The following is a 21,938-nucleotide window of genomic DNA, read 5'->3' on the forward strand; positions in this document are numbered from 1 at the left end:
TAGGATTGTCTGAGACCAGCCACCCAGACAGCTGATGAAACTGAGGAGTAGTTCTGTCTGTAATAAAACCCTTTTTGGGGGGAAAACTCATTCTGATTGGCTGGGCCTGGCTCCACAGTGGGTGGGCCTTGCTTCAAAGTGACCTCCTCGGCCCACCCATGGCTGCGCTCCTGCCCAGTCACATGAAAACCATAGATTAGGGCCTAATGAATTTATTTAAATTGAGTGATTTCCTTAAATCAAATCAAATTGTATTGGTCACATACACATGATTAGCAGATGTTAATGCGAGTGTAGCGAAATGCTTGTGCTTCTAGTTCCGACTATGCAGTAAAATCTAACAAGTAATCTTACAAATTCACAACTACCTTATACACACAAATACACACAAATGTAAAGGGATGAAAAATAGTATGTACATATAAATATATGGATGAGCGATGTTTTCTTTTTATAATCCGTGATTGACTGTAGACTCTGCCACATTTGCCTCGTGTTTGAGCCGTTGAATTGCGACTCTACTTTGTCTCTGTGGAGGGAATAGCTGCACTGTTTGTATTCGGTCGTGTTTCCAGTTGCCTTGCCATGACTAAAAGTGATGGTTTGCGCTTTCAGATTCGCGCGAATGCTGCCATCAATCCACGGTTTCTGGTTAGGGAAGGTTTTAATGGTCACAGAGGGAACAACATCTCCAATGCACTTACTAATAAACTCGCTCACCGAGTCAGCATATACGTCAATATTATTGTCTGAGGCTATCCGGAACATATCCCAGTCCACGTGATCGAAGCAATCTTGAAGCGTGGAATCCGATTGGTCAGACCAATGTTGTATTGACCTGAGCACAGGCGTTTCCTGTTTTAGTTTCTACATGGCTGTGGCTATAATCAAAGAGAATTCTCTTGGAAGATAATGTGTTGGCATTTGATTGTAAGGAATTTTAGGTTGGGTGAACTGCAACTCAGTAAAATAGTTGCAAATGTTGCGTTTATATTTTTGTTCAGTATAAAAACAGATTTATTTTCTATTTCTCATAGAGACAACACTTGGCAGAATTACAGCCACCTGACCTGTCTGTCAGTCTCAGGGGTCAGTAGGTGGGAGTGATTCATCTTAAAGCCAGTCTGTTTGGTCTGTTTCACAAGCGTTCCCGGAAGTATCGCGATGTTGTGCCTCTGGGTTTAGAAACTCTGTGATTGCACTGTGGGTGAGGGCAGAGTGAGTGGGCTGTCCATGCCTGTGCCTGTACAGAAACAGACAGATGAATATAGACTACACAGTCTGAATACAGACAGTGAGCTATTACTTAGGCTCCTGTCCAGACTGTTGCGTTTTGCTGGCAGAAACAAGGTCCCACAGCACAGTCTGTGCCAGCCATGCGACAAACAGACAGAACAGCCAGGTGTGCAGATAGAGCTCTGACCTAGTGTCTCATGTCATGTGTCTTACCTAAAGTAGCTAAGAAGCTGGATCCGTCTAAAGCTGTTGCTGTCTTAGTGTTGCATCACAAGGCCTTGGCCTTGGCAGATCTCTAGTGATAAATATAATTGCAAATGCCACTTAGCAGAAGCCTTCATGCAAAGCCACTAACAATACAGTGAGTGTATAAGTCTTTAGTATGTGCATGTGATACCTGCACGAATTGAATAATATATGCCATTTAGCCAAGGAAATTTACGGTATATTCATGCATATGGGTGGTCCTGGGAATCAAACCCATAATCCTGGCGTTGCACGCACCATGCTCTACCAACTGAGCCACTCAGGGCCACAGGACACTCCCTTTGTTTTGCTCACACCTGTCTACAGTACTTCCTTATAGATTCAATGTCCCAGAGGTCTATATGTTATTTATCCCAATGTAGAGAGTATTAAGTTGTTTCCTCTCATCTCATATTGCTGGGAAAAGAAATGGCAGCACATTATTGTATGCTCCACAATGTTTGTAATGGATCTTACACCTATGTGTTCGTCAATAGACCTTCATTAGGGTTTAACTCATCATACTGTATCAAGAAAGATTTTTTGTATTGATCTGCTAATGGGAAATTTGACTACACTAGATAATACAAACAAGTACCAATACACCCAGCACAGAAACAACAATGAAAATATAGACAACGTAAAAAAAAAATCACATCATCAACACAAACAACTGGATTAAAAACTCTCCAAAATATTTTTTTAATGGACCTCAAACCAACATTCAGGGTTTTCTCATACTCATACTGTACCATGTCGTTGCTCCTCTGTCTGTCTGTCTGTCTGGCTGGCTGGCTGGCTGGCTGTCTGGCTGTCTGGCTGTCTGTCTGTCTGTCTGTCTGTCTGGCTGGCTGGCTGTCTGTCTGTCTCTCTCAGGGCTGAGGGGGTGATGAGGACGATGCCCGTAGAGAAGCTGTTGAAAGGAATGCCCACTCTGCAGAGCCAGATAGACGCCCTGCTGGAGTTTGATGTGAGTATTATGATGACGACGAGAAGGATTTTTGTATCCGTTAGTAAGGGCATTTTTGTTTTTGCCTTTTTTTTTGTGACATTATATTTATTGTGATTGTTAGGCCACGTTCTGTTATGCTCCATGCCTAAACATTATCCTAAACCAGAGCTCTCCAACCCTGTTCCTGGAGAGCTGCCCTCCTGTAGGTTTTGGCTCCGACCCCAGTTGTAACTAACCTGGTTCAGCTTATCAACCAGCTAATTATTAGAGGCGGGTGTGCTGGATTAGGGTTTGAACGATAGCTCTCCAGGAACAGGGTTGGGGAGCGATGACCTCAACTACCTGGCAACTCAACCCAAATAGTAGTGGTGTAAAGTACTTAAATACTACTTAAAAAATACTTCTAAATACTACTTTAATAGTACTTTTACATTTACTCTTCTTATTTCCTAAAGAAAATAATATACTATTATACTATACTAATATACTATTACTCAAATACTTTCACTTTTACTAGAGTCATTTCCTATTAAGGTTTCTTTGCTTTTACTCAAGTTTGACAATTGGGTACTTTATCCGCATATTAACTCAAATCTCCCATCCTCAGTGTGATCTAATCTCACCTTGTTTATCTATAGGTCCATCCCAATGAACTGACCAATGGGGTGATCAACGCGTGCTTCCTCCTGATGTTCAAAGACCTGATCAAGTTATATGCCTGCTACAATGACGGGATCATCAATGTATTAGGCAAGGCTTGACCATTTTCTTCTACTTCCTGGGACAATAATCATGTCTTTTTATATTTGATGAATATTACAGGTTTAATTTTATTCAAGACATGGAAATAGATGTGGTCCTGTTCATTTGATGTAATAGTAATGTCTCAATGGTTCTTGTGTAACAATAAACATGTTCATCCCCTTTTTCCTCCCAGAGAAATTTTTCCAGATGAAGAGAGGACAGTGCAAAGACGGGCTGGAGATCTACAAGAGATTCTTGACACGGATGACCAGGGTTTCTGAGGTCTTCAAAATTGCTGAGGTAAAAGGCAAACCCCAAAATATACTTTACTGTTGAACAGTTCAATCCACAGCCAGTATGACAAGCATGGTATATGGAGGCTCAGCTGAAATGTCAACATCTTTTTTTACAGACCATAGGAATTGACAAAAATGATATCCCGGAGCTCACTCAGGTAAGTCCTGTTTGACCTTTTAAGCCCAATTTCCAAAATTTTCACTGGGATGATACACTTTCTCCTAATCTACTAACATTGTATTCACATTGTACTTACATTGTACCAGCATTGCATCTCAGTGTTATGGTTTTATTTTACCTGGGGTAGCATGCGTTTTGGACAACTCAGAAATCTCTTCTCTATCAGCATTTGACCAAATCCTATTTTTGGACAATCAGCCCTGGCCAATCACAGTCATGTACAGAGTTGACAGGTCATTGTCTACCTGACCAATGGTGAGCATTTCATAGAATTGGGGCGTATCCCTTTGATCCGTTCTGTCCTCCATGAGCTGTGCTTCCCCTGGGATTGACAGCCACTCTGCTCCCCTCTATTCTTACTTCCAGAGGTGCAGCTTGATCTTACAGGCTGAGAGTGTGAGTAGTGTGTCGTACATACAGCTTGCCTTTGGGTCATGGCTAGAAGGGATACAGCTTTTGTCAAATTGACGTCAAAATTACTAAACCTAACCCTAACCCTTTTCCCAACCTTAACCTAATTATCCTAGCCTGCTGGGTAAGTTCTCCTAACCTTCTACAAAAAGTCAAATCTGACAAAAGCTGAATGCCGTCTAGTCAAAACCTCGCTTTTGGGGGGCAAAGCAGCCTATAGGAAATTGAATAACAACACTGAGAGTTCACTGAACTCTCTTGAATCCATTGAACTGCAAATACAGAAGATACTCTTGGATGAAGTTGGATGTCAACAGCCTGATCTCATAGACTAGACATAACATAGTAAATGTAAATCCAGGATACCCAAAATATGTATCATATGTTACGTTTGGTATGATTAAATAAGGCAAAAATGAAAATACAGTGGTTGGTCGGTCGGGTACGTTGGTCGGGTGGGTGGATGGATGGATGGGTGGATGTATAATGTGAGTGTGTAGCAACCCAAAGGTTGCGCATTTGAATCTCATCACGGACAACTTTATAATGTTAGCTAATTAGCAACTTTGCAACTAATTACTACGTTTGAGCTACTTTGCAACGACATAGCATGTTAGCTAACCCTTCCACTTTAACATAACTTTTAACCCTAACCCCTAACTTCTAGCCTAACTAACATTAGTAACCTAGCTAAAGTTAGCATTAGCCACTAGCCACCTAGCTAACATTAGCCACAACTAATTGGAGTTCGTAACATATCATCCATTTTGCAAATTTGTGACATATTGTACGAATTGCAATTCGTAACATATTCTAACACATTTAAATTCGTAACATATACAAATTGTAATTTGTAACATATCATATATGAAATGGATGACAGACATCCATACATACCATATGAAACGTAACAATTCATACTAATTGGAGTGTCCCGGATTTCCATTTACTATGTTACGTCTACCTATCAGTCCAGGTTGATGTGATTGAGGAAAGAGATTGGAGAAGTCGCAATACTTAGCTATTTCGCTGATAGCTGAGATCTGAGCTAACATTGGTTTTAGCTCAACAATTGTATCGTAATTCACCAGAATGTCACTATAGAGTTTCCATAATGTCAAAATTACCTTAGATGGTATCTGAAATCCCATGGGCAGTATAAATCCCTCAATTAAGGAGAAGATGGCGCCGACGGAGATGGCAGCATCGCGACTAGCTCTTAGAAAACTTTGCAGTATTTTGTTTTTTTATGTACTATTTTTTACATTATTAGCACAGGAAATGTTTTGTGTCATGACATACAGCCGGGAAAACCTATTGGATATTAGAGCGGTAGTACCTCACCAGAACTACCAGCATTACGACAAGGAATATGACTTCCCTGGAGCAGATCTTTTGTTCACTCTTCCCAGAGCAATTGAACTTATTCCAGAGCCCGACCCAAAACATCACCTGCGGAGGAGAGGCACTCGAGGCGGACTGCTGTTTCGACATAGGAGGCTCGCACACCACCCACCGCTTTTGAGTATATTACTCGATAATTTTCCGTCTTTGGATAGCAAAGTTGATGAACTTAGAGCAAGGATTTCTTTCCAGAGAGACGTCAGGGCCTGTAACATATTTTGTTTCACGGAAACATGGCTCTCTCAGGATACTCTGTCAGAGTCGGTAAAGCCAGCAGGATTCTCAGTACATCGCGCAGACAGAAATAAATATCTCTCCTGAAAGCAGAAGGGCGGAGGGGTTTGTTTCATGATTAACGACTCATGGTGTAATTCTAGAAACATACAGGAACTCAAGTCATTTTGTTCACCCGACCTAGAATACCTTATATCTCCCAAGGGAATTCTCCTCCACCATCGCCACGGCCGTTTACATCCCACATCAAGCCGAAATCTCGACAGCCCTCAAAAAACTTCACTGGACTTTAGGCAAACTGGAAGCCATATATCCCGAGGATGCATTTATTGTAGCTGGGGATTTTAACAAAGCAAATCTGAGGAGTAGGCTGCCAAAGTTCTATCAACATATTGACTGTCCTGCTCGTGCTACTAAGACTCTCGACCATTGCTTTTCAAACTTCCGGAATGCTTACAAGGCCCACCCCCGCTGCCCTTTTGGCAAATCTGACCACGACTCTATCTTGCACCTCCCGTCCTATAAGCAGAAACTCAAAACAGGAAGTGCCCATGCTTCGTACTATTCAACGCTGGTCTGACTAATCGGAACCCATGCCTTTTGATAATGTGGACTGGGATATCTTCCAGGTAGTTTGCGAAAATAATCTAGATGCATACACAGACACGGTGACTGAGTTCATAAGGAAGTGTATAGGAGATGTAGTACCCACTGTGACTATTACAACTTACCCTAACCAGAAACCATGGATAGATGGTAGCATTCACGTGAAACTGAAACCATGGAAAGACGACTGATAATAATAATATGTCAGAATATAAACAGTGTAGTTATTTACTCCCCAAGACAATCAAACAAGCTAAACGTCATTATAGAAATAAAGTGGAGTCAAAATTCAACGGCTCAGACACGAGACGTATGTGGCAGGGACTACAGACAATCACGGACTACAAAAGGAAAACCAGCCACGTCGCTGAGAGCGACGTCTTGCTTCTGGACAGGCTAAACACATTCTTCACACGCTTTGAGGATAACACAGTGCCACCGACGCGGCCCACTACCAAGGACTGTGGGCTCTCCTTCTCCGTGGCTGACGTGAGTAAAGCGTTTAAACGTGTTAACCCTCGCAAGGCTGAAGGCCCAGACGGCATCCCTAGCTGTGTTCTCAGAGCGTGCACAGACCAGCTGACTGGTGTGTTTACGGGCATATTCAATCTCTCCCTATCTCCCTATCTGTGCCCACATGCTTCAAGATGGCCACCATTGTTCCTGTACCCAAGAAGGCAAAGGTAACTGAACTTAATGACTATCGCCCCGTAGCACTCACCTCTGTCATCATGAAGTGCTTTGAGAGACTGGTCAAGGATCATATCACCTCTACCTTACCTAACACCGTAGACCCACTTCAATATGTTTACCGCAATATGGTTCCACAGATGATGCAATCGCCATCACTCTGCACACTGCCCTATCCCATCTGGACAAGAGGAATATCTATGGAAGAATACTGTTTATTGAATATAGCTCAGCATTCATCACCATAGTACCCTCCAAGCTTATCATTAAGCTCGAGGCCCTCGGTCTGAACCCCGCCCCGTGCAACTGGGTCCTGGACTTCCTGACGAGCCGCCCCCAGGTGGGGAAGATAGGAAACATCGCCTCCACTCCCCCGATCCTCAACACTGGGTCCCCACAAGGGTGCATGCTCAGCCCCCTCCTGTACTCCCTGTTCACCCATGACTGCTTGCCCAAGCACACCTCCAACTCAATCATCAAGTTTGCAGACGACACAACAGTAGTAGGCTTGATTACCAGTGATGACGAGACAGCCTACGGGGAGGAGGTGAGGGCTCTGGGAGTGTGGTGGCTGGAAAACAACCTCTCACTCAATGTCAACAAAACAAAGGAGATGATCGTAGACGTCAGGCAACAGCAGAGGGTGCACCCCCCTATCTACATCAACGGGACTGCAGTGGAGAAGGTGGAAAGCTTAAAGTTCCTTGGGGTACACATCACTGACAAGCTAAAATGGACCACCCAAACAGACAGTGTGGTGATGAAGGCGCAACGGAGCATTTTCAATCTCAGGCAGCTAAAGAAATTTGGCTTGACACCTACAACCCTCACACATTTTTACAGATGCACAATTTAAAGCATCCTGTCGGGCTGTATCACCGCCTGGTGCGGCAACTGCACCGCCCGCAACCGCAAGGCTCTCCAGAGGGTAGTTCAGTCTGCCCAATGCATTACCGGGGGCAAACTACCCACCCTCCAGGACACCTACAGCACCTGATGTCACAGGAAGGCCAAAAAGATCATCAAGAACATCAACCACCCAAGCCACTGCCTGTTCACCCTGCTATCATCCAGAAGGCATGGTCAGTACAGGTGCATCAAAGCTGGGACCGAGAGACTGAAAAACAGCTTCTATCTCAAGGCCATCAGACATTTAAACAGCCATCACTAGCACATTAGAGGCTGCTGCCTATAGGCATAGACTATGAATCACTGGCCACTTTAAGGAATGGAACGCTTGTCACTTTAATAATATTTACATATCTGGCATTACTCATCTCATATGTATATACTGTTGTCTATACTATTCTAGAGTATCTTAGTCACTTAATGTTTACATATCTGGCATTACTCATCTCATATGTATATACTGTTTTCTATACTATTCTACTGTATCTGGTCCATATGTATATAGTCTAAATTAATTCCTACTTAGATTTGTGTGTATTGGTATATGTTGCGTAATTTGATTGAGATTTCTTGTTAGATATTACTGCACTGTCGGAGCTAGAAGAACAAGCATTTCGCTACACCCGCAATAACATCTGCTAATCACGTTTATGTGACCAATAAAATTTGATTTGATTTAAATTAAGTATGTCGTAGCTCACTATGTGTCCCAACCACTCCCTAACCCTTCCTTTTGGCCCTATAAAGCTTTAATGTTTGCATATCTGAAGCTCAACCCCCACACTGCTTTTACCTTTTCAGACCCGTCAGATCTCCAAACATCAAAGGGTTTGAGGCCAAGGGGAAGGGGTACACTCTCCCTCATCAACATTATGTAAAAAAATCACAGCCTTGAGCATTTGCAGATCTGCAGGGGGTTTGACCACACTAACATGCATGATTGGTTGGACTACTAGCCAACCGAGAGGGTGGTGGGATGTGAAATGGGGGGTTGGGCTTACTGTCACGTCATGGTATTACTCTAAAGAGGAGCTGGTTAAAGCATGGTAATGATACATTGAATCATGACTGTGAGTTTGGGGGAGTTGTTGAGCATGGATTAGGGTTGAAAGCCCTGTGTGTGTGGTTGGATTTTAATGGAGTCCATTGGCTAACTAGCAGATTAACTGGTTAGCATTATGTCACAGTTTGGACATTCTGGTTGCTCCTTATTGTGTAGAGAAATTCCTGTCATATTCCTTGCACTATTACTATTACTAGTTGTTTATAATCTGTCAAATGAAATGACTGGCTCATAGAACAATCTATGTGTCTCCATGTATGTTTGTATGCATGTGGTGGAGAGGCAAACTAGAAAGCCTACATAGACTATGTCTAGACTTGGCTCCTTCTTAGGCAGTAACCTTTAAGGCTCTTTCTTAGGCAGTATCGTTTTAGGGATGCTGTCCTGGCCTAGAGGTGTGACTGATTAGACTCCAAGTGCCAGTGCTTAGGCAGCTGAGACAAGGGACACTCCACAATAAATTATACTGAATTCTCTGTCCCATGAGTCACCATTTGGGCAGCTAAGCGACCTGATGATTTAGCGGTAGCTATTCGAGATCGAATAAGAAAGCCATAGAATTAGTTGTGCGAAATGAAAACAAATCATGTCGTTTCACCGGATGTTATTATATTTCTCTTATTACTTGGTTTTACCAGAAATCCATAAGCGTGTGTATTGTATTATTCTCTGTTGTAAGGAAACAGCAGCCTCTTATCTATGACAGATATACCGATATGTCAATTCCAGGTGGATCTTGATGATCCGACAGTGCTGTAGGGAATACAAAAGCTTTGGAATGGCGTGAAGCAGGGGAATAACATATTTGCACCCGTCTACTATGTTTGTGGCTGTGCATTGTCTGTAATAGCATCTAAATAGATTGTATTAGCGTCTAATCATCAGATCTCTTAACCCCTCTTTGGAGTGCATCGTTTGGCCGAGGCAAATGCTGAGGAACGATTTACATTACGGCCGTCGTCATAATGCATTCATGACATATATGCATGCACATTATACACGTACTGTAGGCTGAACAGAATCTAGGAGATTCTAGGAGAAAACTGTTCCAATTCATATAGTCGTTATTTTCCTTTGATTGCTCAGTGAAAATGCTTAGAAAGTCATAACAGCGATATCACTGCCAACAGTGTAGAGCAGACCCTCCCTAAATGTACCTAAATGTTCCCTGAACAGCTTGAGACACCTGTTTAATACAAGGACCCCTGTGGGTCCCTACATGGGCCCAATTGGCCTCTGGAAGTGATGGAACTGTCCCTCTGGAAGCTCTGTGACAGTCAATCACACACCTGGGTTGTTTTCAATAGGCACGAAATGGAAGAAAACTCTCCGAAACTAAGTTCAATTGGGAGGTGTTATCTGAATGTGTCTGATAAGAAACGCTGGTGTTTCGTTGTTTTGCTACGGTGTGACCTAATAAAAATAGAGAGGTCAGAGTAGACACACTACTACTGGTACTTCCTTCTGAAATGGGCCGGTCCTCTTTCATATTGAAAAGACCTCTGAGGCCTCTTACATTTCAGGCACAATTACCTAGAATACCAAGACATTTATTGGGTTATCAGAGGAAGTAGACCAAGGTAAATGGGCAGGAAAACAATAGTGATTTAAGAGGGAAGTGTGTGAGATTTGGCTGGCCCATTTAGCTGTGACAGCGCACACGTGGCTTGCTAGATGCTAACTGCTTCGCCTATCAGGTGTACTGCCATCTGTGGCTGTGCAGCATGTTTTGCTATGATGTGTTTACAGTCTGTCTAGCATTGTTTTCCTATTGTAGGAATTGGAATTGCCCCATTGCCCCAATGTGATCATTCTATATGTCCCGTTAGTCCCGATGTGATAATTCTGTGTCCACTGTTAGGCCCAGTGTACCCTGTTAGCTCCAATGTGATAATTCTTTGTATATCCCCTGATAGCCTCAATGTGATAATTCTTTGTATATCCCATGATAGCTCCAATGTGATAATTCTGTGTCCACTGTTAGACCCAGTGTACCCTGTTAGCTCCAATGTGATAGTTCTTTGTATATCCCCTGATAGCCCCAATGTAATAATTCTTTGTGTGTACCCTGTTAGCCCCAATGTGACCATTCTCTGTGTTCCCTGTTAGCCCTGGTGTGACCAATCTCTGTGTTCCCCTGTATCCCCAATGTGACTACTCTCTATGTTTCTTGTTAGCCCCAATGTGACCATTCTCTGTGTTCCCCTGTATCCCCAATGTGACTACTCTCTATGTTTCCTGTTAGCCCCAATGTGACCATTCTCTGTGTTCCCTATTAGCCCCAATGTGACCATTCTCTTTATTCCCTGTTAGCCCCAATGTGACCATTCTCTTTGTTCCCTGTTAGCCCCAATGTGACCATTCTCTTTATTCCCTTTTAGCCCCAATGTGACCATTCTCTGTCTCCTGTTGGGCCCAATGTTAGCATTCTTTGTGTCAGACCTCCTCTGGCTCTTCTTCTCATCCCTCTATGTTTCCCTCCAGACCCTTTATCAAGTCAAGTGTCACTACCTGTCAAGAGCTCCCCTGATACTCTGTGTGCCCTGACAAAAATATTCCCTTGTGTCTTCATGTTTTTTCCCGTTGAACATTTCCCCAGGGTCCTCCAGAGACCTGGAAAGTTACTGGGCGTGCAGGCTTTTGTTCCAGCCCAGCACCATCACACCAGTAGTACAAATAATCAACTAATGATGGCATTTTCCAATCTAAGCCTACTGGACTGGAATAAAAGCCGGCACCGCCAGTAGCTCTCTTGGTTCAAAGTTGGAGACTCCTGCTCATAACCTGTGTGTCTGATCCATGTACTGTACGGTATACTATAGCCCTGTGGCGCCTGTAGTAATATGTTGCCCATCTCTTCTCGTTCTCCAGGCCCCTGAGAGTCTCCTGCAGTCCCTGGAGACTCACCTGAACACTCTGGAGGGGAAGAAGCCGTAAGTACCAACCACACTCTCCACCAACCACCAGGGCTACTTGGGAGTGGGACTACTTTACTTCCTATTTACTTCACATTTGAGAATTCAGCAATCTCAGTACAGTACATATGCATGCACGCACATACTTTGGGTTTAAAAAAGTCTGTGGAGTAAATAAATAAAGAACACACACCCTAAAGGTGAAACAGAAAGTCATACTGGGGGTGGCAGGTAGCCTAACGGTTAAGAGCAGTTAAGAGCATTGAGCCAGTAACCGAAAGGTCTCTGGTTCAAATCCCTGAGCCAACTAGGTGAGAAATCTTAACCCTAATTGCTCCTGTAAGTAGCTCTGGATGAGTGCATCTGTTAAATGCCTGAAATGGAAACCTTCTGCCTCCTCTTGCTGTGGATTTATTTTACCAACACTTCGGCTGAAGAGCCTCCATCAGTGTGTGAAAATAGTCTGTGACCATCCAGTGAACCCAAATTAGAACTGTGCTTGACCCTGATGTCCCATAGGCTTTAATTATGCGCAGCCTCTCTCAATTAATATCATTAGGACCTCCAGTGTATGCCCTCTAGATTGTGTGATTTTTATGGGCAGTGATTGGACTGAAGCTGTCATCACCAGACTGTCTGTCGTGTGTTCTCGACAGGACCTTAGTAGGACAACGATACAAGATATTATTTGTGTGTGTGGGGGCGGGGGGGGGGGGGGGGCATCATCAGATCGGATGTATGGAAAGAAACTTAGCAGATGAAGCCTTAGCAAATGCCAGTGATTGTCAATGTGTGTTACAGAGAGGATGTTCACAGAGACGATGTGTGAGTATTCTGCTGGATCTCCTACAGAATGAGTTGACGTGGAGGGCCGGGTCATTATTTGCTGTTGTCTTGTATTGAAGTGAATGAAACTGTAAAAAACAAAAAAAATCCCCAATTGTTTGGTGACATTCACATGAGGATTCTATGGAATTGACATTTGAACCTCCAGTTTAAAGTCATGTTTCGCAGTGTTGTGAAGTTCAAATGGGATTCTATAGAATTTATGTGAATTTGGCATATTTGTGATTTTTCAGTGTCTCTCCTGAGTTTTGCCTCTCTCTCCATATTAATATGAACTTTGTCAGCTGACTCGGGACTTACCCAAGATTCACTTTACATAGTTTTTTTTAACGTGAATCTGGTGTCTTAGCTCTTCATTGTTCATATTAACTTCATTGTCGTGTTATTGGGATCCACTCAACTCCTCAACCCTTTTGATGCATGGCATTGCTAAACATGGGTTTGTTATGTCTGGAAAATAAGAATGAAAAGCTTTGTGCAAGGAAGTGACTTAATTTTCTTTTATTCAGTGTTGCAAATCTAAACTCTACAGATGCAGGACACTCTTCGAAAAAAAGGCTTCCATAAGGGTACTTCGGCTGTCCCCATAGGAGAACCCTTTTTGGTTCCAGGTAGAACTCTTTTTTGGTTCCATGTAGAACACCCTGTGATAAGGGTTCTACATGGAACCCAAAAGGCTTCTACCTGGATCCAAAAGGGTTCTACCTGGAAGCAAAAAGGGTTCTTCAAAGGGTTCTCCGATGGGGACAGCCAAAGAACCGTTATTGATTCTAGATAGCTGTTATTTTCTAACAGTGTATGTTTTCACATTGGAATTGCCTGGAAATGCCTGCTCTCTGCCACCCAAACAACAGCGCTGATTTAGCTGTCACTTTGACACAGCTCAATAACAGCCCTTGTGCTTCACCATGCATATCATCTGGTGATGCTATGATGGCTTTAACTCGTTCTTATTGTATCATTTTGCAGGTCACCAACCAAGGTGAGTCAGCTACCCCTTATTTTACTCTGTCTCTGCACCTCAACAACTCCTTTTGACAACTGCCGACAATTTGACAATCATTTGAAGTGTGTTCATTAATGCGTAAAACAGCATAGCCATGTCTGTCTCTGTAACTGTGGTGCGTCGCCATGGTAACTGACTAACGAGGCTAACCCTCCATCTGACAGGAGTGTGAAGCAAATGGCTCCCCGGCCGCAGCCGCCACGCCTACAAAAGCTCAAGCGGCCCCTGCAGCTGCTGCTGCTCCTGTTGCTCCTGCCCGCCCTGGACCACCTGCCAGACCCACGGCGGCACCCACCTTCAAGGGCTCCAACAAGTAGGTTTCCATCTGCTGTGGGCTCTTAGATTGGCCACTTCAAGTGCCACTTCAGGTGCCACACGAGCTTTAACAATGTGCTATGTTGTACAATCTAGTCTCCAATCTCCAGTTTGCATTCAACCTTTTTGTCATTCTGTTTTTCCTTCTTCCTGTCTCTCCTTCGCCTCTCCCTTCATCTTCATTTTGTCTCTTGTCTCTTCCTCTCTCTCTCTCTCTCTCTCTCTGTTACTCTCTTTCTATCTCCCCCTCTCTTTCTCACACTCTATCTGCAGTGCTCTGCTAGACTTGGATCCATTGTCAGCCTCCCCATCAGCAGGTGGAGCAGCAGCCTCTATCTCGTCATGGGGAGGTAAGTCCTTTAATACATTTAATATCTGGTTTGCGTCCTTTATGGCACACAATATATATATGTGTGTGTGTGTGTGTATGTGTACATGTATGTGTACATGTACTTGAGCGTTTCTCATTGCAGGCCCAGGACTTCCCTCCCTGTTTCAGTTAGTTTTCTTCCGTTTGGTGCCTAATAAATTTCACCCTGCTCTCTTTCATGCTTTCTACCTACATCCTCCTCTCCACCCTTTCTCAAGGGAAGGACTAATATTAGCAGATATTCAAACCTGGCCCCTCTGCAGATTGAAATCGCTTTAAGGGCCTCTTACTCATATAACACTTTTTCCTTGGAGTGTTTTTTTTTTAAATATGGCAGTTGGAAAATCAGAAGTACAGTGTTCATGTGGCATGGTAGTCAGTTATTGACCCTGATTGGCATTTTTGTTTATATTCTCTGTATGTAATCCCTCACTCACGTCTCCTCTTTGCTCTCTCTCTCTCTCTCTCTCTCTCTCTCTCTCTCTCTCACTCTCGCTCGCTCCCTCGCTCTCTCTCTCATTGTCTTGTACAGATCTGCTTGGTGGCGGTGAGTACTGAGGGACATACTGTTCTTTACATTCTTTACACAGCTCCCATCCACCGCAGAGCATGAGAACTGCTAGGATTTACACCTGAAGTTATGATTAACATCTATCTGGAGGCTTTAGCCACATTCCAGGCTGACTGCATTGCCGAAGCCTACTAGATCTCACAACATCTGGATAGGTGTTTAACATATCAACTAACCACATCATCAGCTAACCATATCATACGATTTAGCAATCTGATACCGACTGCGCAGTCAATGACGTTTCACACAACCATAAGTTGATGCAATGATGTACTGCAATGTAGTCGGCCTGGAACGTGACCATTGTACCTGTGGCTCACTGGGCTTTCAGTGCATGACTCCAGCGGTAGACCTAGGATCTGAGAGGATCAGCATATATAGGTGGCAGCCTTCTTCGTATTCTTGCTCTGTGATCTCTAACAATGCCTCTCAAGGTGTAACACACTCCTCTCCAAACACTTCTCTATTACCACTGTTCTCTTTGACATATCTTACACTAATCGTCTTTTTCTCAACACAATCTCTCTACTTATCTCTCCCTGTTATATTCCCCTGTTCCTCTATCCTGTCATGATTGTGGATGGGCTTGGGTGGGGATGGATGGGGGGTTGTAGGTTTAGATACCCCCCCTGATCCCACTAGCACCTCTGAGCCAGCCGCTGTTGCTGCTGCTGATGCTGCAGCTGGTCCAGCTTCCACGCCCACGGTGGCCCATACGGATGGCCCCGCCGCGCCCTCTGTGGCCCCCGTGGTGGTGCTGCCCGTGCCCGCCACTACCGCCTCAGACATGGATCTGTTCGGAGGTCAGTGGGGGTCAGCCTCATGGGAGGAATCATCATGGCAGACTACACAGCAGCTGTCTGCTTGTTTGGAGCAATCTCTGACATGTTCACATGTAGTTACACCACCTGGTTCTCACACTCTCACATTTATGAGTTTCAGTATACACTCTACATACAACTTAACAAAAATACTCTGTTCATGAAATTCTGTATTTGTGAAAAATTCTAGTTATTGACATCTAATAAGGACACTAATTTCCAAATGTTCCATCTCGCTAAATAATGATTAGCTTGACAGATTATTCATTATCTGGGCACTACATCAATCAATCAATTATTTATCTAAGACAGCAAGCAGGTGAGGAAGTTTTTGCTCTGCACTGTATGGAGAACAGTAGAAATTGTAGCCCATACTCGGTATATCTCCTCTTTTCGCTCACAAATCTAATAGTAGATATACAGAATTAAATCCCCTATAAAAATTGTATAGCAAAGTGTGGCCCTCTTTTCCATGGAAAACAGCCTCTGTCAAAGAGAGATGTTGCTTTGCCCATCGCTGAGCATGGCATTTCATGTCACACAGCACAAACTTATGATAGCATCATGTTATCTCTTCACTTTCCCAGCGTGTACAAACATTGTGCACACTGAATGCAGCTTTATGGAGCCGGGAAAGTACAGGCCCCATTCATATGATACTAATAAGATCAGCAATTTCAGCAATACATCTTGTATTCTCTGTTTTCTTCTAATGCTGATCGCTCATCTTTCTGTTTCTCTCATTCTCTCTATTCTCCTGCTCTTTATTTACCTCCTCATCTCTGTTTCTCCTGCCTCCCCCTGTTTTTCTCTGGGTGTTGCATTGTGGTTTGTGTCCACTGTCCCCTCCTCTCATGTCCGGTACCCCAGACGTGTTTGCACCCTCCCCAGGTGATGGCCCGCCCAGCAGGGCGCCTGCTGCTGATGCATGTGCCGGATCTGGTGGGTGATAACACTGCTCTGTGTGTGTGTGTGTGTGTGTGTGTGTGTGTGTGTGTGTGTGTGTGTGTGTGTGTGTGTGTGTGTGTGTGTGTGTGTGTGTGTGTGTGTGTGTGTGTGTGTGTGTGTGTGTGTGTGTGTGTGTGTGTGTGTGTGTGTGTGTGTGCACTCTTCCAACACACGTGTGTGTGTTTGTGCAAGAGTGTGTGTGTGTGTGAGATCCTGAAGCTTGGGTAACTCCAAGCTGCTTCCGCTACCATATGGGACAGTAGTAAATCATCTGAAACATTGCATTGGGGCCTACCGTCCTGACCCTAACCCCACTATTGGGGGCTCAAGCCTCGGCCCCCCTCTCTACCCCTCCGCCACTCAGCCCTGCTTCAGAACAGTCCCCCTGCTTCTCTCAGCTCGTAATATTCACCTGGTGATGAATACTCGAGTAAAACACAGTTGTATAATTTTCACCCAAATCCTACAATTGTTTATATTTCATATAAATGATGCCACTTACTAATCATGCTAACTGACCATCTTTATTTACCCTGTTTTGTTTCTCTCTTTGGCCTGAATGTGTAAGTATTAATCGACCACTGCGACTGTAGAAGTCCAAAAGTGCAGTGTGTGTAATTCACACGGCTCCATTACCGTGTGTGTAGGGAGCTTTGGGCTTATGGCAACGAATAGTAGGACAGTTTAATGTTGAATTAGGCACATTTTTCTACATTAACTTTATTCTGCGCCTTTATCATGTATTTGGATTCTATGTAGACAGAGCTTATCAGTGTGGAAGCAGATTCATGCCAAAATTGTATTAATTGTGTTTGTTTTGGTGTGATTCTGCTTCCATGTGTATGTATAACCACGAGACATCGTCCTCTGTGGTCTGTCTATGTAACTACAGTATTTACCAAAACCAGCTGTAGCCCATTCCCTTTAATGAGTCTGAGTGTGAGACAGTGAGTATTCTAACCTGGGGCTGTAGTATAAAGTTAATTGTGTCTTTTGTATACTTCCCACTAACCCTCATTATGGAAGCTCCTCTAGACTCACAATAATATGTATTTTACAGTGTTTTAACAAACTCTCAACTCCCCCTACTCTCTTCCCATCCTCCCTTTTCTGGTCATATCCCTTAAACCCCCTAACCCCCATCCTCCTTCCTCCCCCCTCCTGAAGACCCCTTCGCTCCATCGGAGGGGAGTGCGAACTTGGCTCCAGAGATGGACCTCTTTGCTATGAAGTTCGATAACACGCTGGCTGCCCCAGAAGCAGCCAGCCCCACCTCTAGCGCAGTGCCGATCATTGTCGCCCCCATCGAGCCCCCTGCTGCCGCCCCGCTCCCTCCACTACCACCACTGAGTCTGCAGCCGCCCCCGCCCCTGCCGTCCCCACTCTCGACCTCTTTGGTGGTAAAGGGCACATTCTACTTTGCACACTGCATTGCTCTGCACTATGACAATGATGATGATGGTGATGATAATGACGATGACACAGTAACTTCCCTACATTTTTGTAATTATGGCTATGTTTTTTTTTGTCTGTTATTATCCGTTTGATTCGTTTGATTTAAGTCACAGGCATTGAGTGAATCACACATTTTGACCACCCCTGCAAATGAGAAAAGAAATGGATATGATGATGGGTACATTGTAAGGATCTATCAAATGATGGTTATTCTCTGCATCATTCCTGTGCAGACTAGGAGTAAATACACAGATCTCAAAACTGGATGCCTTCTAATGGTATACTACAACTATTGAAACTAACTGCACCACTTTACGATGTAAGATGTCATGAGCATGTATGACTATGAGCCCCTCATAATGTCTTCATTTCATAATGATCAGTCAGTTTGAGTCAGTTGAAATATGAGACAAAACATAGCTTGACATAGGGCTTATTATTACACATTATAAAGCCTCAGACATGCTTATAACAGGTTTTGAAGCATTATACTTGCAGGCTGTTACAAAACAAACCTTTTCAGTTGTCAGTAAATATTGATTGTATTGGCTTCCAGAGGCATTGATTAAGTAACCTGTCAGCACCAGATATTGGCCTGTCAACTGTTTGCATTCATAGGGGTGGCTCAACATGTTGTGATTTCAACCCAACCTCTATCATGAACTATTATAGTCAGTCAAAGGTAGAGGGGAGTGAGCAGAGTTGTGATGAGGAGGGAGAAAATTATTTGAAAAGGAGTGAAACGTGGAGGTATTACCAGAACGTGTTAAATGAAAAAAATACATTTTCATTTTCCGCTGCAAACGTGTTTGATAATGTGTGCCTTACTGAACTCGACCTAGTTGTTATGGTCACTCTAACTGCAGTGTGCCTGCATGACAACCTTTGCTTTCTTCACCTCCAACTTCCTTCATTTGAGCCAATCTTCATTTTTATCTTTCACCTGATTTTAGTTCATATTTTCCTTTGTTTACAATAAATAGTTTGCAATAATTTTTTAAATAAAGAGTAATCAGTAACACTTTGTAACAACTGTCATGAATAAGCACTTATAAAGTGTTACGCTACTTTAATGTCCTTTAAAAAATGTTTTGTTGTTGTTGTTGCTTTTCTCCCTTTCCCTCTTAACTCATGCTGCATAGATTGTAAACTGAATGTAACTGTGTGTCCTTGTTTATAGATTCTATGTTTGATTCTATTCCTGAGAAAAGCCCTACCGCAGAAAAAGCTGATGCTGCTGTTACTCCTAGCGTAGACCTATTTGGGGCAGGTACAGGATGTGGATTGCTTTCTTTTTTTGGAAACTCTTCTTCATCTCTTCTGTCCTTCCTCCTCAGCCATCTGTTTTACCACACGTCTTGGTTTGTCCCCATAGTGGTATGCGACTTGTGCATGCACCCAATCCAGGGTTGCGTCAATTTGAATTTGTACTCAGTCAATTCAGGAAGTGATTTGAATTTAACATTCAAAATGGGTCAATTGTTTGAAACAAGTAGCTTCTTCTTTTCAGTTTATTGAGAAGTAATAAAATTTATTTTCAATTCAATCGTAATTTCATTTTACTTCCTGTATTGACTGACTTTGAATTGATCCCAACCCTGGACCCACTGGCTAAATAACAGTAACTCCTACCACTGCTTTCACTCTCTCTGTTATGCTAATGCTCCTCTGTGCTCTTCTACTTCACTCTTCCTACTTCCTCGACCTTCTTCCTCGGGTGTTTCCCTGGAAGATCTCCCCACTATCTCTCGCGGGCCCTCTCCTTTGCCTCCCGAGGCCAATGCTGATGAAGACCTCTTGTCTGGTGTGACTGGTGAGTTACACTATCTGCTCACTCTTAGCTGACCTCAATTCATGATCACCTATGGGTCTACTTCCTGTATCTCCAACTCTGCCTGCATGACTACAGCATACAGTGGTACAAGTTATTTTCTGAAGTACAAGCACTTCCCTGTCAGCCTGTCAATCAATGTATCCCTTCAGGAAGTGACCGGAACGTTGCCTTTTTTGTGATCAGATGAAACAGAATAAATAAAATTGCCAAGTACATTTACATGTACCAGGAATTTGATGTGGTGAAATGGTGCTGCCACAATAAACAGAATATACAGACAGAATATATAGACAAAGAATTTACACAAATCCACATACCATTATGTACAGTGTAAACAGCAAAAACCAAACAATTATGCGTAGTAAGGATGCATAAACATATTTACTCTAGATGATACAGTTGAAGTTGGAAGTTTACATACATTTCATCCAAAAACATTTCATGTCAGTTTTTCACTATTCCTGACATTTAATCCTAGTAAAAATCGCCTGTCTTAGTTCAGTTAGGATCACCACTTTATTTAAAAAATGTGAAATGTCAGAATAATAGTAGAGAGAATGATTTATTTCAGCTTTGATTTCTTTCATCACATTCCCAGTGGGTCAAAAGTTTACATACACTCAATTAGAATTTGGTAGCATTGCCTTTAATTTGTTTAACTCGGGTCAAATGTTTCAGGTAGCCTTCCACAAGCGTCCCACAATAAGTTGGGTGAATTTTGGCCCATTCCTCCAGACAGAGCTGGTGTAACTGAGTCAGGTTTGTATGCCTCCTTGCTCGCACAAGCTTTTTCAGTTCTGCCCACACATTTTCTGTAAGACGAGGTCAGGCCTTTGTGATGGCCACTCCAATACCTTGATTTTGTTGTCCTTAAGCCATTTTGCCACAACTTTGGAAGTTTGCTTGGGGTCATTGTCCATTTGGAAGACCCATTTGTGACCAAGCTTTAACTTCCTGACTGATGTCTTGAGATGTTCCTTCAATATATCCAGATCATTTTCCTACCTCATGGTGCCATCTATTTTGTGAAGTGCACCAGTCCCTCCTGCAGCAAAGCACCCCCACAACATGATGCTGCCACCCCGTGCCTCACGGTTAGAATGGTGTTCTTCAGCTTGCAAGTCTCCCCTTTTTCCTCCAAACATAATGATGCTCATTATGGCCAAACAGTTCTATTTTTGTTTCATCAGACCAGAGGACATTTCTTCAAAAAGTACAATCTTTGTCCCCATGTGCAGTTGCAAACCGTAGTCTGGCTTTTTTATGGCGGTTTTGGAGCTGTGGCTTCTTCTATGCTGAGCGGCCTTTCAGGTTATGTCGATATAGGACTCGTTTTGCTGTGGATATCGACACCTTTGTACCTGTTTCCTCCAGCATCTTCACAAGGTCCTTTGCTGTTGTTCTGTACTTTTCACACCAAAGTATGTTCATCTCTAGGAGACAGAATGCGTCCCCTTCCTGAGCGGTATGACGGCTGTGTGGTCCCATGGGGTTTATACTTGCCTACTATTGTTTGTACAGATGAACGTGGTACCTTAAGGCTTTGGAAATTGCTACCAAGGATGAACCAGACTTGTGGACATCTACAATTCTTTTTCTGAGGTCTTGGCTGATTTCTTTTGATTTTCGCATGATGTCAAGAATAGAGGCACTGAGTTTGAAGGTAGGCCTTGAAATACATCCACAGGTCCACCTCCAATTGATTCAAATTATGTCAATTAGCCTATCAGAAGCTTCTAAAGCCAGGACATAATTTTTTGGAATTTTCCAATCTGTTTAAAGGCACAGTCAACTTAGTGTATGTAAACTTCTGACCCACTGGAATTGTGATACAGTGAATTATAAGTGAACTAATCTGTCTGTAAACAATTGTTGGAAAAATTAC

At 43.2% G+C, this 21,938-nt stretch overlaps 1 protein-coding gene across 1 annotated transcript in view; it reads left to right on the forward strand.

The window, feature by feature from the left end:
• Window positions 1-21,938, forward strand: part of LOC135522488 (clathrin coat assembly protein AP180-like) — a 74,744-nt gene that overhangs the window by 43,877 nt on the left and 8,929 nt on the right. The window contains 16 exon segments of the mRNA XM_064948785.1: window positions 2,359-2,452; window positions 3,073-3,184; window positions 3,372-3,478; window positions 3,591-3,632; window positions 11,844-11,905; window positions 12,689-12,712; window positions 13,703-13,715; window positions 13,904-14,052; window positions 14,328-14,404; window positions 14,957-14,971; window positions 15,610-15,798; window positions 16,687-16,758; window positions 17,932-18,068; window positions 18,071-18,164; window positions 19,400-19,489; window positions 19,952-20,032. Coding sequence (XP_064804857.1) covers window positions 2,359-2,452; window positions 3,073-3,184; window positions 3,372-3,478; window positions 3,591-3,632; window positions 11,844-11,905; window positions 12,689-12,712; window positions 13,703-13,715; window positions 13,904-14,052; window positions 14,328-14,404; window positions 14,957-14,971; window positions 15,610-15,798; window positions 16,687-16,758; window positions 17,932-18,068; window positions 18,071-18,164; window positions 19,400-19,489; window positions 19,952-20,032 — 1,358 coding nt within the window.

The sequence above is a fragment of the Oncorhynchus masou genome, chromosome 30 (assembly GCF_036934945.1).
Source record: "Oncorhynchus masou masou isolate Uvic2021 chromosome 30, UVic_Omas_1.1, whole genome shotgun sequence".
Taxonomy (NCBI): Eukaryota; Metazoa; Chordata; class Actinopteri; order Salmoniformes; family Salmonidae; genus Oncorhynchus; species Oncorhynchus masou.